This window comes from Magnolia sinica, chromosome 17 (assembly GCF_029962835.1).
Source record: "Magnolia sinica isolate HGM2019 chromosome 17, MsV1, whole genome shotgun sequence".
Lineage (NCBI taxonomy): Eukaryota > Viridiplantae > Streptophyta > Magnoliopsida > Magnoliales > Magnoliaceae > Magnolia > Magnolia sinica.
Window position 1 is genome coordinate 4,690,065 of NC_080589.1, and position 18,896 is coordinate 4,708,960.

The 18,896-nt window shown below is 40.6% G+C and overlaps 1 protein-coding gene across 2 annotated transcripts; it reads right to left on the bottom strand.

Moving 5' to 3' along the window:
• Window positions 1–3,474: 3,474 nt before the first annotated feature.
• LOC131231960 (DEAD-box ATP-dependent RNA helicase 24) lies at window positions 3,475–17,834 on the bottom strand. 2 transcript variants are annotated; one of them, XM_058228385.1, is made up of 5 exons: window positions 16,968–17,832; window positions 13,521–14,749; window positions 6,135–6,177; window positions 5,556–5,970; window positions 3,475–3,669 (listed from the first exon to the last, which is right to left on the bottom strand). In XM_058228385.1, the coding sequence occupies exons 1-5, from the start codon at window positions 17,557–17,559 to the stop codon at window positions 3,618–3,620; spliced, it is 2,331 nt and encodes a 776-aa protein (XP_058084368.1). In that variant the 5' UTR covers window positions 17,560–17,832; the 3' UTR covers window positions 3,475–3,617. The 2 variants fall into 2 exon arrangements, with proteins under 2 accessions (XP_058084368.1, XP_058084369.1); XM_058228386.1 differs by lacking the exons at window positions 3,475–3,669; window positions 6,135–6,177 and having other exon boundaries at window positions 5,671–5,970; window positions 16,968–17,834.
• Between the last annotated feature and the right edge of the window lie 1,062 nt (window positions 17,835–18,896).

Consider the following 18,896-nt stretch of genomic DNA (forward strand, 5'->3'; position numbering starts at 1 on the left):
ACAGTATATGCAGGTTTTCAATTCTGAAAAGTTGGTCCAATGCTTTCGTAATCCAGACCATTGTTCTGTTGGGTCCCAGAGTGGATGGATCATGCCCCCCAGATCTCCTAGATTTTAAGATCTTAGTTAATAGAATATTTGGCCTTTCATTGGTTGAATGGGAACTTTGATGTATTTATTTCTTAACTGTTCCTTTGTCAGGCATCTATTGAAAAATTCAGGAAGTCCCAACTGGGGGATTTTGGTGCATGGACCATATACAGCGGGGCACATAATAGCAACATGGATTGGATTATTGAACTATGGCCCACTTGTACAAACTCCAACATTGAATTGTGTTAAACAATATCTTGGCCTGAGCATTGTATATTACATAAGGAATGTACAATGCTGAACCAAATGTTTGTACATCGTTGTTGCCTGGTTTGTACATTGTTGTTACATGTGTGGTCCATGATCTTGAATCTGAACCATTGATACGATCCCCATTGTTTAATTTGTGGCCCAATAATAAAACAGTTAAAGAGAATACAACGAGGTTACCATTCAAGAGAACGAGATTGAACAACGAGGTTACCACAAGAGGAGGGGGTTTTGACCGTAGTGGTGCGCTTCCACTTAGTGCAAGTTTTTTTTAGGAAATTCTTCGGCTGACCCTGTTTGGTTGCCACTTAAAAATCTGATTTCATCTCATTTTAGTTAACAAACATTATATATTAGATATTATAGTTTATATAAAATATGTGTTGTCAAGATTTTTTTCATCCTTGCTATGATCTCAAATATACATAATTACTGTTAGCTAAGGTGAGATAAACTCATTTGTAAGTGGCAACTAAGCAGGGCCTTCAGGCCTGTTTAGAAGATGCCTAAAAGTGAGTTCATCTCATTTTAGTTAATTGTAATCATTTATTACAGGTCATGATTGTTTGTTATCAAGATTATTTTTAATCGTTGTGAAAGGAAATATTATCCCTAATATCAAATAGGCCCTTGGATTTAAATTGAGATGAATTCATTTTTAGGCATCTACCAAATATGCCTTTAGAATTTTCATCAATTTTGGAAATATATCTTGATCATTTTGTAGAGATTTTGGGTTATGGGTATGGGTTTTGTAAGAGTGCGAGGAAGAAGGGTTTGACTCGGAGAAAGAAATATATCATTTTCTTTTCTTTTCTTTTCTTTTTCTTAGTTTCTTTCTTTTTCAAACAGTTGACCAATATATTAGGCTTGTGGGCTTTATTTTATATTTTTTTTGTGAGCAAATTAGGATTTTGAAGTTGAGCATTTACATCGTTATTTGAGAAATTTTGGGCCTGTTCATCTGATTTGGGTGATCTTATTTTTATGAAGTAAGCCTTTCTCTGGTCGTATTTTTATTAACAGGTGGCTTAGATTTTCTTTTTCTTTCCTCGATTGATTGAAATCTGCAATTTCACATAGGACGAATGCTAATACATTTCCTGGGAAATTTTAGGCCATGGTCCACTTCTCCCGGGAAAGAGAAAAAGCCCCAAGATTTGGGACCTTCCATCACAAGAGATACTTGGACAGGAGGTGGATTGCAGTGACCCTTCACCATGGTGTGAAGACTCTGCACGGCCCACAGTGATGTATCTATTTTATACATTGTGTCCATCCGTTTTCTCAGCTCATTTCAGGGCATCAGCTCAAATTTCAAGCCAATCCAAAGCTCCAGTGGACAACACAGAAAACGGTGGGGATAAGAACGGAGGAAAACACAAATATCAGCTTCACCCAAAACTTTTGTGGCCCCCAAGAGGTTTTCAATTGTAGGCATTCAACTCCCACTATTTCCTATGGTGTGGTCCACTTGAGCTCTGGACATACTTCAATTTTGGTCTCATCCCCTAAAATGAGATGGATGATAGGTGTGGATAAAAGACATCACATTGCGCCCAACAGTCTTCACACCACAGTAAAAGGGTGGTGAGCGCCTCACTATACAATCGGTGTCCATTTGGGCGTGGTCTATCTATGCTAGGACCCATAATATGGACCACCAAAAAGCTGGCAAACTGCTGCTTTGGAACGCTCATTGGTTTGTTGTGTCCTACCATAAATGGATCATACCCAAAATCTACTCAATGGGAGTCTTTAGCCTTTAATGGCATGCAGGAAGGTTGTTTAGAGCTACGATCTGCATCCAGTGATTAGAATTGTAAAGGTTGACTACTGCATGGTAAGACATTTCTCCAGAATTAGAAGGGAAGCGGATTTCCTAAGAAAGCAAAGTTCCTGCTCTAGAAAGCTAGGTGGGGCTCACTATGCTGTTTGTGAGAAATCCAATCGATTTTTGCGAACTTATTTTAGGACACGTGCCAAAAAATGAGGCAGATCCAAAACATAGCAGGTTTCAAGCATTTCTTTTCAAGTTCTCCCTCCCGTATGGCTTCTTTTTTTTGGTTATTATTGTTTCTTTCAAACAACCCCACACGCCCCCCCCCCCCCCCCCCACACCACAATGGGTGCTCAAACCCATGGCCTTGTGTTGAAACTCTTGTGAGCCTACGACTGAGCCATAGGGTCATAAAGCAAAGGAAATTTAATCCACCTGCAAAAGGCTTCCTTCAGTTTTGGAGCCACCTGATTTTTTGGTCGCATGTCCTAAAGTGAGCTTGCAAAATGGATAGACAAGGGTGTATATGGCTTCCTTGAGTTTTGGATCCACCTGATTTTTTGGTTGCAAAATGGATAGACGGGTGTATTTCTCGCAAACATCACAGTAGGCCCTGAACAAATCAGTGTCCCAGTCAAAGAGATTGGACTGTGGCAGCCATCATATCAACGGCCCAAAAGCAACCATTCAGCAAAAGTCTCACATGGGTGGGACATTTTTCCAAAGTTAGGTTGGACTGGTAGCCATCCGATCAGTGGCCTTCAAAAGATAATTGTCAACGGTGAACAGTCAACGAAAAGGCCATGCTCTGTAAACCAGTGGTCCAAAGTCAGGCCAACAGTTAATTGGTCGGACATGTTCATGAACCAGCAGCAGTCCGTTGATTCACATATCTGATGAGTGGCCTTCAAAAGATAACAGTTCATTAGTGAGCCATGTTCGCGAACCAGCTGCCCATTGAGGCTGCTGCTTGTATAATGCCCCCATCAGTGTCTACTGTAAATATCAGGACAGCAATTTCAGAAACAGGCATGCCTCGCAAAGGTAGAAAGCTAAAAATATGTGATTGAAGGATCCTGTTCAGGAGGATGTCTCACCAGATTGCTTTCCTTTCCACTTCTATGAACTATGTCAGAATCATTCTCAACGAATTCTGAGTTAAATGTCCTCTTCTCAGGCCCACTAATCGAATGGCTTGCAGTCCAATACAATTTCAGGTGTGGACCATAATTGTGGGATCAATAATCCGGTCCACAGTGCACCACTGTTGCATGCACTTCATGGAACACCATGAAGCCCACCTGTCATAATAGCATTCCTCAAACGACTGATGGAAAATGCAACATAGAGCAGCATCAAGCAGAAAAAAATAGCCGAGTAGACAAGCACCAGATTACAAAGCAGAGATCGTTCCTACAATTATAATAACAGGTATAACTTCTCGATCAAGGCTATACTTTTACATCTGTGGCCTTTATCGATCCCAACCAGAGGGCCGTCGTCTTTCCCGAGGCCTATCCCTGGAACTGCAACCAATGAAAATACCAAATTACAAAGATGTTATGGAAGTAGAGGAAATTATAAACAAGGGTGAATTTTGCATATCAGAAACACTTGAGTTGAAGCATTAAGAAAATGCGGCCATTTATGGATGCTCAACTTAATTGAATTACGATATTTCAATTCAATACAGTGGAAAGTACCCAAGTGAAGCTGGTCCCACTGCACTGATGACGGCTGATTAGCCCTCAAATTGCAATCAATGTTGTTCCAGATCATCATTATAAATTAAAATGGTACCACCCCTACTCTGGTAATTTCTTCTGCAGTAAACTGGATTATTGTATAGTTCTAAAACTCGCTGACTTCACTTGAAATATGGCCGAGTCAACTAGATTAGGTGACATTTTGATCCAGAGTCTTTAGGAAACTCAATTGCAGGGAGGCAGGCCAAGTCATTCGCCCTCTCCAGTATAATAGTGTTTCAAATAGCACCCATAGCGTTATGCGGACCTTCTTCTGTTTATCCACGCCTCTCGCCCTTCTTGGAAGCCGACTCCATTATCTGGAACCTGGAAAAATCCAGCAAGTTCTCTGTTCGATCCCTGTATAATCTCCTGCTCAACAGCAACTATGAATTTGACAGTCGTATCCCCCATTTCTGCTGGAAGTATCCTGTGCCTCCTAAGTTTTCAGCTTTTGCCTGGCTAGTTTGCAAAAGGAAAATCCTAACTGTTGATAACCTTAGGAGAAGAGGTATGACTTTACCAAACATTTGCCTGTGCTGTATGCGGGATGAGGAGTCTGTTAACCACCTGCTTCTCCATTGCCCTTTCATTTCGGAAATCTGGTCGGATTTTCTTCCCCGGTTTAACATGAGTTGGTGTTTTCCTACCTCGGTTGATCTCCTGCTTCTTCAGTGGAATGGGGTCGCGTGTGGCAAGACTTTCACTAGACTTTGGAGGATGTCTATCCTAGTGATTTGGTGGTCCGTGTGGGAAGAAAGGAATGGCAGATGCTTTAGAGATTCTTCCAACTCTGTTCAGAAGGTTTCGTCCAGGGCCAAGCGTAGTATTATCGAGTGGGCAGCCATTAACGATGAGCTGCAAGACTGTGACCTGATGTTCCTGGGGATGTAGTGTTTTTCTTTTGTTCCTTTTGTTCTTTTCTGTTTTTCTCCCTGTTTCTGCTGTCTGCCATCTCAGCAGGCCCTTGTTTCTTTTGTTCTTCTCTGTTTCCTTTTTCTTTCAATGAAATGAGTTATCTTTCCAAAAAAAAAGCACCCATAGCGTAGCATGGCTGGCGCTACATAGCGTCCTAAATAGCGTAAATCCCCTGTAACGTACGCGCTAGCTACATAGTGCGTAGCGTATGCTACAATGTATATTTTTACTATTTTTTCATATTTTCTTTATATCTAATGTTGAGGAATGTGACACTTGTATTGTACTTGTTACTTTTAACCTATGGGATTATTATTTCTTTTCATAATTGTGACCTGCGGCTTCAATTAGACATTATTAATTAAAGTGGTTCGCTTAGAAAGTTGTTGATGTGATAATTATTTGATTTGGTTGATATATGTGGATTGGCTTTTGATAAATGATAACTAATAACTTGTTTGAACATACTTATAATTGATAAAATGAATCATCTTTTAGGCATGCATATATACCCTTTTTTTCTCCACTATTTATTATACTCGTCCTATTTTTAAATATAAAAAAATAAAAGTACTTACAGTACACGCCCTCCCTCCCTCCCTCCTATCGAGTTGAGTTTTTGGGTAATAAACAATAGATTATTGCAATTCAGTTAACTTGAGCATCCAAATCTCCCATTAGCTATGGAAAGGAATTAAAGGCAATGGTCAAATCAAACAAGATGCAGAAACCAACTTCAGAGGGCTAACCTTTCGGGCTTCTTCTGACTTCCATTTTCTTTAGAATTGTCACCCATGTTTCCGCCCGGCTTAGAAGTGGAATTGAACAAACTACTTGTCTGTTGTCTCAATGCTTCTCCACCTATCGAACCACCGGACACAAAACCAGGCAGTGTTGGCCGCTTACTGGCAAATGTACTTTGGTTATTTCTGCCCTCGTTTTGAGAATCGGATGTTGGTGTCGCAGCTACGAAGTTGCTCTTGAACTGTACCATCATCCCTGTCCTCAGTGCATTAACGGCAGCTGATCGATTTGGAACGGTATGAGATGGTGTGCTTGATGACTCAGGATTATAGCCAATGCCAAGGCCATAATCCACACCACGGACGCCTCGCCCACTGCCACTGCCACCCCCCTTCCCTCTCCCTCCAGCTTTTTTCCCACCTGCAAATGATATTTTCTATCAACACCATATAGAGAAACCCTAAGTATTGAAAGGTTTCTCCACACCATAGAAAGCAACAACGATTCGAAAAGCACTACAAAGTGACTTCAATAAGAATTCATAACATCCATAATCAGCATCCCACTCTAGAGATAATACATACCAGATCCTTTTCTTGCATCCCTTTTGGCCTTGAACCTCCCGTCCTATTGATTTTGCATGACATTTCAACAAACCATATTAAGAAATATACATCATGCAAAACAGAAGAGAAAGTGACACTTTTTCAAATATGAAGTAATACTAATGCATCTAGGAGCAACAAGTTCAGGTGTTCATTTATATTTTAACCTGATAGGAAAAACAAAATTATAAAATATGAATAGAACTACCAAAGCAATCATTAAGTCGAATAAGAACAGCTAGAACATCAACAAGGACAATTGACCCATTCATTGACAACAAAGGATATCTCAGCTACAAGAACATAAAACGGATACAACAACAAAATCATTGGAATATAAAACCTTCTTCTTCTTCTTCTTCTTTTTTGAGAAGATGGCAATTTCATTAAGAAAAAGGAAAACAGATGCAAGACAGGGAACAGTGGAAGTTGACCCTATCGTCACTCCACAGCACGCAAAACAGGAAAAAATATGCTGCAGTCCAAAGCAACAGGACAGATTACCCAAATACAACTGCATGAGTTCAGGTAGCACAAGAATCCACCCTAATACAAAAGAAAGAATAGAGTAATAAGGGAAACAATGGAGGAAGACTTGTCTTCACACATTCATGCATTCCTCTATCCGTAAATTCCTCAGATAATAGCATACGAGGGAAATCTCCCAAATTCGCCCACCGTGTCCTGACACCAGACCAGTGGACCAACTTCCAATAACATCGAAAAGCGATCTCCAAAATCCAACTCTGAAAATTCCAAGTGCTCTCAAATGGCTTTAGCAGCCTGACAATGCAGGAAGAGATGATCCACGGATTGCTCATTTCTCCTAGACATAATGCACATATTAACCAGCAGATGTTCCTTGAGATTGGCAACAGAAAGAATCTTCTTGGAGCTGGCTACCCACATGAAAGCGTGGACTGTAGGAGGAATAGAAGCTGTCCAAATTTTAGCACATGGGTGAACGAGGCTGGCTGGATTCGGGATAGATTGGTGGAAAAGCTACCGTTAGCTGCTGACTTCCTATGCTCTAACATCCCCACTAGAGACATAAATGCTAATGTCATAAAGGATGCTCATGAGAAAGGCAAAGTTGCTTGACTCCTTATCATTTAACTCTCTGCGGAGAGAGATGTTCTAACGCTTAAACCTCCCAAAAATTCATGACAGTCCACTAAGAGAGAATAAAGAGGGGAAAGAGGTAACCAACACAGAGTCCCCGATCTTCGAGTCCTTCCAGGATGCAACTCTGGAGCCGCTGGCAACAATAAACTGACAACCTTCAACTATCAAGGTGCCTACTTTTACGGAATACGAATATCAGCATGATGACCTCCTCCCAAGTACACATAACTTTACACACATAGGATCCCAGGAGATTTGCAGAATGATTGGGGAACCCCCTCCTCCCCTCAAGTCACCATATTTTTTAAGAATGACCTCTCTTCATAGTGCTTCCTCCTCAACTCCAAACCAGTACCGCCATTCAGCTAGAAGAGCCCAAATCCAATTGTTTTCCTTATTCCAAGGTCCACCTCACCCCAATTGACAAGGTGGAACTTGTGGCCCTCATCATGCCCTTCCCAAATTTGGCTGCAATTTTCGACCCTTTTAGCCACAACATCTGGCATCTAAAAGAGGGATTAGTAGACTGGAAGATTCGAGAGCACGGCCTTAATGATGCTAATTCTTCCACCTGAATAGAGGGAAGATTTTTTCCACTTGGCCAGCCTCTTCTCAAGCCTTTCAAGAATAGGGTCCCAAAAGGAGGGGGGAGGCTCTACATCCAAGAACCTCAGCAAAAGAATTCACATCACCATCCTCTGCAGCCACTCACAAAAATGCTTTTACTCATGTTGATCCTAAGGCCCGACAGTGCTTCAAAACACCACAAAACTCGTTTAACATGTCTCATTTGATTCCTAGAGGCCCCACGTAATATAAGAGTATCATCTACAAATTGAAGATAAGAGATTATCATCTCTGGTTTACCAATCTTGAACCCTCTCACAAAACTAAGATCCTCTGAAGCCTTGGACATATGCAGACTTGGGCCTTCAGCCATAACTTAAAAAACAATGGGGGATAAGGGACATCCTTCCAAAGGCTTCTCTAACTAGCAAAGGACTCATATTTCATTGATATTTAAAGACTTACATGGTAGTTCCAGAGACAGACCTTTACTCTCATAATAAAGACTAGAACCTTTTCCAGTGCAAACTATCATTTCCGTGGTAGTCAAAGTACAATTTTGAGGAATAATAAATAGAAGACCACAGATTGCATGCCGCACGGCGCTGGACGCACTTGTTCCACCACCAATGAAAAAGTGTTAGGTGTGCATATACAGGCGTGGGACCCACAGTGAAAAGGGTTAAATGATCATTTCCTGTAGGGAATTTTTACTTTCTTGCTGTGGGTCCCACATGTGATATGCCCAAGGGGTGCTTTTTCATTGGCGCTAGATGGAGTGCATCCAAAGCCCTGCTGGACGCAATCTGTGTCCCAACTAACAGAATATTACAAATTACATTTAAGACTTAACATCTTTCCAAGACAAACTCCAAATACCTATCAACAAGCAAGGACTAAGTCAAAATGGGCTGATGGGGTGGGCTTGGCTGGGCTTATTGGCCTGAATATGAGCTGGGCTTATGATCAAATATGCAATTGCATCAAAACCCCTTTTAGAATTGTCTTCTTCTTTGGTGGTTGATGATGCAGTTTGATAATTTGCTATGGTTTGTCATTCTTGATGGTCCAAATAGATGCAGACCATTTGCTACCACATTGTTGAACCAAATATATGTCTTCGTACAAAAAAATAAAAATAAAAATTCATGTACTTCAATTGCATCATACAAACCTTCTCTTAAGAGATTAATGGGGGGTCAAGATGGTGGTGTCTTCTTTTACCATATATTGAAAAATGCTTTGTCATACCAAACGTTCTCATCTTCCAAAATCATAGCATTGTCATCATGTTTTTTCGACCTTTACACTCTTCATTATAAATATCATGTCTAAATATTTCTTCAACTTCTTTTTCCATATCAAATATCACAGTCAACCTCTTTATCCAAGATAAAACTTTCCACCATGATAGTGGAAGAAGATTTCCACCTCTTCATCATGGAATCAAGAATGTTGACATGTTGTCCCAGATCCAATGAAATGAATCTTGTATTGTTATAGATTCTTCAATCATGACTCAAACTTTATGTGACACCAATTTGACAGAGGCTAGGCCTGCAGAGAAGGTTGGTTGAAAACTAGTAATCACTCAACCAGTTGGGGTGGAATCGTTAACATTGGGCAGGAGAAATCACCCAACTCCTATGGAGGACTCAACTCCAAAACATAGCAAGGAAACTTGCAGAGAAATTTAAATCAGAAGGCCTTATGGGATTATCATATTTCATTGATATTTATAGAGTTAAACGGGTATCCAAGCAGCAGCCAAAGATTAAGTCAAAATAGGCTAATGGGCTAGGCTTATGGGCCTGAATGTGGGCTGAGGTTATGATCAAATACACAGCTAGATCAGAACCCCATCCTCTGAACATAAATAAATAATTCCCAGTTGAAACAATCATAAGCCTCATCCATTTCCACCTTATACAACACCCCCTTCTCCCCACTCCTATTTCTTGAATCATTGCTTCATTAGCCACCAAAATGCCATCTAAAATTTGTTACTTCTTCAAAAGCCCCATGAAAAGGAGAAATGACTGATTTGGCTCCAATGACTTATCTCTATCAATATCACAAACTATGACTTTCCTAACCTCCTCTTTGGAAAATAATGTCTCAAACTAAGAGGCTGACTCAATGATTCACCTAAAAGAGAGGCCATCAAGCTCTGGCATTGCAAAAACTCTTTACAATAGAGGAGGCTATAGAAACTGACTATTGCATCTCCGACAAGGAGCAAGTCTTTAAGCAAGGAATTGTGGACTGGAATTTCAAGGATATGCTTCACCCTTCTCCCATTTGCAACCTTATGTAAGGAAGCAACATTTTTGTCTCCCTGATTTAAGCAAGTGGCCCTTAATGTTTGCTTCTGGATCGCCTCTTCCCCCTTTAAGATCTCTTGATACCCAAACTCAAAAGATTCCCAAAGCATTCCCCTATTTTCCAACATATTACCCCCCTTTTCCTCTATCAATATCACAAATCTTGCTTAATCGCTCTTACTTTTTCATATCAGCCCCAAAGGTAGATTTATTCCAGTCTTTCAATTCAGATTTCATGCATTGCAGCTTCCTCAAAATTCAGTAACCAGCCATCCATCTACCCACATCCATTCCACCACCCTGCTACCATCTCCATAAAGTCATCTTGTTCACCCACCAATTCTAAAATTGGAAAGAAGAAGGGCCATAAAAGTGCGTGCAGACTCAAGACAGATCAGAGCACGGTTGAAAACTGCTCTTGGAAAAACATATTGCACAACCCCCACAAAATGGCTCTCCCAATAAGACAAAATTAGGAATCTATCGAGTTTGTGCATGATAAACCTCTGTTCATGGTGTTCATTACAGTTAGTTACATAATGGTAACAGTGGGACCCGTTACGCGATACAAGGCTGTAAGGCCCGTTCTGAAAAAAAAAAACACATAATGGGCCTATTATGGCTATACTAGGCTGATACAAATTATTCCTCTGTTTTTTTTTTTTTTTTTTCTTTCTTTCTGTAATGGCCCGTATTGTAATGCCCATAAGGTACACCTTTATGGCAACCATTACCATTATTGAATACCTTGCCTCTCTTGGTTGTTTGACTAGGTGAACCGGAGATTCACATAAAGGAAGGTCTATCAGATTGTTACAAGCCACCAACTCAATAAATTTCCGCATGGAGGTCTTCCTCAAGTTAACCGACACATATTTCTGCATGGGCCATGGAGGCCCTGAGAACCAAGGCGTTCCATAACGGTAATGGTGGCAATGGCCACCACTGTTACATTATGATACGGGCCGTAACCCCCCGTATTGGCCATTGCGACTCTACAGGACCATTATGGCCCTGTAACTCATAACGGTTATGACAACCTTATTATTATTATTATTATTATTTTGACAGCAATTATGACAATGTTACTGTTACATAAAGGCCGTTACGTAACCGATTTTAAAAACCATGTTGAGAACACTTCTTTAGAGTAGAGGCGGCTATAGAAACTGATTATTGCATCTCTAATAAAGGGCAAGTCTTCAAGCAAGGAATTGTGGAAACTAATTTTGAGGATATGATTCATCTTTCTCCTGTTTGCAACCTTATGAAATGAAGCAATGTTTGTCTCCCTCATTTAACCAAGTGGCCCTCAATGTTTGTCTCCCTCACTTAACCAAGTGGCCCTCAATGTTTGCCTCTAGATTGCCTCTTCCCTCTTTAAGATCTCTTGATACCCACACTCAAAATTGGTCTTGGAAAAACATATTGCGTAACCCCACAAAATGGTTCTTCCAATGAGACGAAATTAGAAATCTATCAAGTTTGCACATGATAAACCTCTCTTCATGGTATTCAAAACCAGTTATGTAATAGTAATGGTAGAATCTATTACATGATGCAGGCTTGTAAAGCCCGTTCTTATTATTATTATTTTTTTAAATAAAAAAAACACTTTAAAAATAAAAATAAAAAAAAATTCCCTTCGAATTCTTCACTTTTCCTTTTCCCCTTTACCATGGACAATGACTTGTCGTAGTAGATTGTCGATTCCCCATTCCTTTTAAAATTCGAATTTGACTTCCCCCTGCTCGTTTTTATCGTCCTTCCAATTCTTTGAAAATGACATATACTTCACCACTCTCCCTCAAACGACAATCTTGGATCCCTACTAAGGTCTCTCATATCATGGTTGCCTTCCAAGTCTACAGAATTTTCCAGGTCTTCCCTACCTATTTTATGAAACCTCTGGTCACCTTCAATGACCACTGACTATTTCTCTACATTATCCATGACCCCTGTCACCATGCGCATAGCAGCTGATTTTGACAACAAGACCGATCTAAAGATGACCTGAAGGTCCTGCTAATCTTCTGATGGAGACAAAGGAATATGAGTTCAAAGAACTTGGGGTCCGGGGCGAAGCTTGCCCTGCAAGGGCTCTAGGGAAGACAACCCACAATGCTACTCACGAATCTGCTGACTCCTCCTACAACCATCCAAGGCAAGAGCAGCTTCAACATCAAAAGGATCCATTGCAGGAATTCCCCCACTTCCCACAATTAAGAAAGTCATTCCATTCTTGGCCACACAGCACGTGTGCATCTAACCTTTGTTTGCTGAAACTCCGACATCACTCCAAAATTGAGAGAGGGGTCTACGGCGGGGTTTGACTATTTGGGCCCACCATATGCCTTCCAGCTAGTCCACAGAAGCCTCCTTGAACCCAAAATCACCGCCAAACAGGGATTGCTCCAAGCACGTCAAAAATAATGGCAAAAGCTTAATGCCAGCTGCCCGTCTAACACAACCCTCCTTTATCCCGGCTTGAAACCGGAAATGAGAGCACAACAACTATGTAGTAGACTATTGCATCATAGGTTAATTATAATCAATCGTTATCTAATAGTATATTATATAGGTTGATTATCATTGGTTACACTTATCATCAATGATAATATCATTTGACAGATGCAAATCAGGTGAATTATGTCTCTCCAAAAAGTCACAATAAAATTGCTTCTTTTAAGGGGATATGATTCAACGGAGAGATGCCTATAAATCCTCTGAATGCCACCCCTATGCGGAATAAAGGGGCAACTACTATCTTTTGATGGTAAACAACAGTCCCCTCAATGCCAACTCAGAGGAATAAGGGGACATCCACATGAATATGAAGAAAAGAAAAGGAAAGCCTTATTTTGGACAATATAAGAATAACAACAGGGCTAGACCACTTTAGAAATAAAGTGGGAGGAGGGAATACAACTTTGGTTGAGTGAAGTGCTGGCCAATATAGAAGGGAAAGAAAAAGGCATGGGGCAGCTACGTCTTTCAAACATTCTTGCACTTCCAATCCTCAAATTGAACCTACCATCCAATACCATGAAATCCATAGAGATTGAAACTCCTTTAAATTATTGACTTTCAAATGCTGACCCAATAAAAAAATCCAACATTAAAATTTTAAAAATAATAATAATAAATAATTTATTTTAAAAATAAAATAAAATAATATATTGCAATGAGAGTATGGGATGTGGATTTTTCCCTAAAAGGAATGAACAGAGATTTAGTAGACTATCAGTAAAGCAGGCATTAAGGATATATTGATCCCTTATAATAATAATAATATTTAAAAAAAAAAAAAAAGAAGCAGCAGCAGCAAAGCTACCACACAAGTATTTACCTTCATAGCGAGATCCATCAGTTCCACAGACACATTCTGGCCAGCAGCAACCAAACTGTTTACCAGCTCACCAGCAAAGCGTGCTTCCTTCTGGGTGATAAGAGTGTAGGCGGTCCCATCCTTATCTCCAGCACGACCTGTTCTACCAATACGATGTACATGCATGTCCATATCTCTAGCAATATCAAAGTTCACAACTGTCTTAATTGACTTGATGTCAAGCCCACGTGCAGCAACATCAGTTGCAATGAGAACATGGTAAGTTCCTGATTTGAACTTTTGCAAGATCTCCATTCGAGAAGCCTGGTCTTTGTCACCATGAAGAGCTGCAACTTTAAACCCCATCTGAATAAGCTGAGATTCAATCTCATCCACTGTAGTTTTCTTTGAAGCGAACGCTAAAACATCTCCATCATCAATCATTCCAGGCAGCTTTTCAAGAAGCCAAGGCATCTTCTCAGCATCAGAAGGAATTACATTAACAACTTGGGTAATGTCTTCATTGGCCATTCCAACTGCTCCCACTGTAACTCTTACAGGATCAACGAGAATTTCTCGGGCCAACCGTTCGACTTTGTATGGCATGGTCGCTGAAAAAAGCAAGGTTTGACGATCAGGTCTAATTTGACCAACAATGGACCTTATTTGTGGTTCAAATCCAAGATCAAACATTCGATCAGCCTCATCAAGAACTAGGTAAGTTGCCCTCAGCATTGTCAGCGCCTTCATCTTTAGCAAGTCAATCAATCTCCCTGGAGTAGCAACAACTATCTCACAACCCGCCTTAAGTTCTTTAAATTGGTCGAGTTTAGACATTCCACCGTAGACAGCAGCAACTCGTATACCATTGGATTTTGAGAATTTCTTTGCCTCTAAATATATCTGATGAGCTAATTCTCTCGTGGGTGCACATATCACTCCTATCGGACCCTCTTCCTTCCCAATTTCAGGCTGGTCCATGATATGGACAATCATTGGAAGCACAAATGCAGCAGTCTTTCCAGAACCAGTTTTTGCAATACCAATGATATCCCTCCCAGAGAGCACAATGGGTAGAGCCTGGCACTGTATTGGAGTTGGCTTCTCATAGCCTTGTTTTGTGATAGAACTCATTAGTGCAGTAGAAAATCCACAATCTTCAAACAGCTTAATTGCTCTGGGTACATCAAAACCCGTAACACGTATAGAAAGACTTTTTCTATATTCGGAGACATCTTCATCACTCATTCCTGAAAAGGGGCACAGATATCAATAGGTCTCCAAATTAAATCCACACAAACACACACACATCATAACAACAACAAGAGGGAGAGAGAGAGAGGTGAGATACTTCCAATCAAGAAATGACAGTCAGCAGCATTTTCGCAGAGGACTTGAGTTAGCACACAAGCAAGAGGATAATTTCCAAATTCATTGAACTGCCCTGTACTCTGAATTGAGTGAATCAAATTTATTCACACTTCGTTGTGAATCAGTTGGCTATTTATCTGAATTTGCAAGTCGAATTAGCAAACTGATGAAGAATTCTCTTGTTGGGTCACAACTTCCAATCATGACTTGCTCAAGAACTGAACACAAGACATAAGATTCAAAGTGGCTATTGACTCAAACGAATGGCATTCATAAACTACACAAATTTAATACTGCCAAAGTGGCCATGATCTTACCTATGGACTGTTCAGTCTATTCAGTGGGTCCCACTATCAACATAAGACATTCTATCAGTTGTAATTAGTAGGGTTTTGAATCACATTTAGATGTTCTTCTAGAGTTCTTCCACATTTTCCTATTCTTGTGGGAATTTTGAAAAGAGTGCTTTGAAATAATTTAAGTGGATTCTAGAAGAAATTTTGTCTCTAGTTGTTTCCTGGTTTAGTTGGGAAACTGGTCACAACCATACCTATGTTTGTTTTCCAAGATAACAGGAAACCTATGGGATAAGGTATAAACTAACTTTTCTTACTCAAAGCTAGTTAAGAGTTTAGGGTGAATCTAGATATCTTTTATAAAAAAAAGGAGTTTAAGGGTCTTGGGTTTTGTCAATTGTAATTTATAAATGTGATTATTATGAATGAAAAAGAAAAGAGGTGATATTTTTAAAGAGAGATTCTAAAACCTTTGGAAGTAATTTATTAAATCCTATTGCCTTCCTTTTCTTTTTTCTTTGTTCTTATTTTTCTCTTTTTTATGAATAGAGTAAGATTACTAGCAATTAAAGGAAGAGAAGCAGCAGCACCTCATAGGGGCTGAAACACAGAACCTCCAAAACAAGGCATTAAACATACAAGACAACTTTAGAACAGAAAAGAACCGAGGAAACTGACATAGCTGAACATAGGTCGGCTGCCTCCTAAATGAGATCAATATACCCATGGTGTGATGCTAGGCTTATACAAGGTGTGAATTCTTTGTATCTAATTAGTGTAATGTTATTTATTATTGGACAGTCCAATGCTATCCCATCCAACTTGTGTGGTAAGATCTAAACTTGTGAATATACTATCATACGCATTACATTCAAATTGTATCTGTTCCAGGAGAATTGAGATTTAGATTGTGGACTGATCAGGACCATCCGATGGTCATGGTCTTGACTCTTATTTGGCTATATGAACCATAGTTGCACAAACCTTAAATGGGTTCCCGGCAGATTTGGGGTGGCCTGTGAGTAATGAAGCAGTGGTTCATAAAACATAGGGAAGTTTTAAGGATTGGATCTTGGAATACAAAAGCGAGTACGAAACTTTGAAGCAAGAGGGTGAGAGAGGGTTCCTGCAACTAAGCTACCAAGAAAATAAAAGGCCATGGATCTTATTTACTGCCACAAACTAGACCAACTAGACATAGCAAATTACAAGCTGTGACACAAACAGGAAGTAGACAGAACTGCCAACTTAGAAACCTATGAGAAAGACTTTGGGCCTAGATTTCTTGCATTGCAGTTCAGACTTCACGCTTAACTGATTCCATCACTGTCCAACAATTTGATGCATGGCTAAATCTTATGATTTGAATAAAAAGCAAGGAAGTTACTAGATAACTACAGTAGGCACATGGATTCTAACTTTTGACAAGCTTTGGCAGCAAAAGTGATATGAAAAATGGAATGACCCATCTTGGACCATCCTTGTTGTCATCATCATGTGAGTCATGACTTTGAATGGTGAAGAGCGTACATAGTGAACAATCAACTATGACGACTTAACGCACTTAATCAGCTTCCACTGATCACTACTACTCTATAATTGAAGTCTTCCTTGGATTAAAGTATTGGAATCAATCTATAAGACACTATTTAATAGTAAACTCAATATGAAAACTTTAACCCTCATAACTACTCACTGGCTAGTGGTTACCTTCAAATGCAGCTTCGAAAGAAAAACCCAATTCAAAAACACAATGATGGAAATGAAAATTAAAAAGAAAGCAAAAATCAAGAAAATTTACCTGAAATGGAATCTTTCTCTTCATAAAAATCCTTGTTAAACGGCTCATAATCGATGCTAGTGTGATCTAATGGTGGGATCGGTTCAATCTTCTTTCTATCAATAACCACTGGATTATCATCCGAATCATACTCGATCAACCCTGCATCGACTGCCTTCGCCGCAGCATAGACCTCCTCGTCCGAATCATACCCAGCTTGAAGAACCTCCGAAGCCAGCTGCAATCCAACATCCTTCTTCGCCCTTAGAAAGCTCTCAACCGGATCGTCATCCTCCTCGTCATCTCGGAACTTGTCCGCCTTCTCTTTTTCCTTCGAAGGCGGTGGGGCCGCCCGCATCTCCTCGTGAATTCCCTCCATGAACGCATCGAGCGGGTCGATCTCCTCATCGCCACCATCAGCGCGATCCTTCGGGCCGTCATCGCCCTCAGCGTAGTCGATGTTATCGAGGTCGTGGTCTTCGTAGTTGTCGTGGCTACCGGAGCGGGAGGAAGGAGGAACGTAGAGCCTCTGCGGGGCTTGCGACCGCTCGAAATTGTAGGTTGCCGGGCGATTGATGCCGAATCCTTCGAATCCGAATTTCCGTTTCGACATTTTCTAGGGTTTTGATTCCTCCACACAGACCCAAAATGAAGAAGAATAGAAATTAAGGTTTGGCTTTTCAATCTCTCCTTAGATTTTGAATTTGTTCAGCTGGTTTGCAGAGAGGGTGAGGGTGGGACAGGTTCTTATCGGGCGCACCTGGCGTACTACTGACTCAGAACCGCGAAAGGAAGGGATGAGACCTGCTGGGGAGAAATTCACACCCGGCGCACTTTAGCTTTAGGGTTATGAAATCTAATCGCCGCAGAAAGCACCGCGTGTGATCAGCCCGACATGGACCACTGGATTTAGACAGCGGTGTGGTTAGAGGGGAAACGGATTGGTTACTCCCCTGCCACTAGCCTGGTGGCTGGTGGTCGGTGCTCTGTGGGCCCCAAAATGATGTATTTGTTTCATCCATGCCGTTCATCCATTTTTACAGATCATTTTAATGCTTGAACTAGAAAATGAGACCGATATAAATCTCATGTGGACCACACCAAAGGAAAACAATAGTGATTGAATATCCACCATTAAAATCCTCCTAAGGCCCACTGTATTGTTTATTTGACATCCAGTATGTTAATTAGGTCATACAGACCTAGATGAAGGGAAAAAACAAAGATCAGCTTGATCCAAAACTTGTATGGGTCCCAAAAAGTTTTTAATGGTTGACACTCGTTCAAAACTGTTTCCTGTAATGTAGTCCAATTGAGATTTGGATATACCTCATTTTTTGTCTCATACCTAAAATAATCTATAAAAACAGATATGGACAGCATGATTGAAGCACATACATCATTGTTTGGCCCACAGAACACCGACCACCAGCCATCAGCTGGTGGAGGGGCGTAGCCAATACGTTTCCGGTTAGAGGACGCGGATTTCGTGGTTACCCTTCCACCACCGACCTCCGTGGTGGCAGGATTGTGGAGCCCACCGTGATTTGTGTATTTTACCAGGCCGTCCAATCGTTTATTGTCAGCTCATTTTAGGTTATGACCAAAACTCAAGTGGACCACGCCATAGTAAACCTTAGTAAACCTTGGGGATTTAACGCCTACCGTTGAAAAGTTCTAATGGCCCACAGAAGTTTTCGATTAAGATGATACTGTGTTTCCCTTCAACCACGTGTAACTTCCTCCGTGGGCCAGAGAAGGTTCTAACGGTGTCATTATCGTCATTGTTTAGTGTAGTGTGGTCCACTTGAGCTTTGGATATGCTTCAATTTTGAGATCATGAACTAAAAATGAGCTAGCAAATGGATGGATGGCGTGGATTAAATACATACATCACGATGGCCCCATAAAGTCCTACCCTGTCCGCCTAAGTCAGTGGGCCGGTCTTGG

Coding starts and splice junctions, on each gene's coding strand:
- LOC131231960 (XM_058228385.1), bottom strand. CDS start 17,559: ATGTCGAAACGGAAATTCGGATTCGAAGGATTCGGCATCAATCGCCCG. Junction 5,971..6,134: donor GGATGCAAGAAAAGGATCTG/GTATGTATTATC, acceptor TATCATTTGCAG/GTGGGAAAAAAGCTGGAGGG. Junction 3,670..5,555: donor AGTCAGAAGAAGCCCGAAAG/GTTAGCCCTCTG, acceptor CATTGGTTGCAG/TTCCAGGGATAGGCCTCGGG.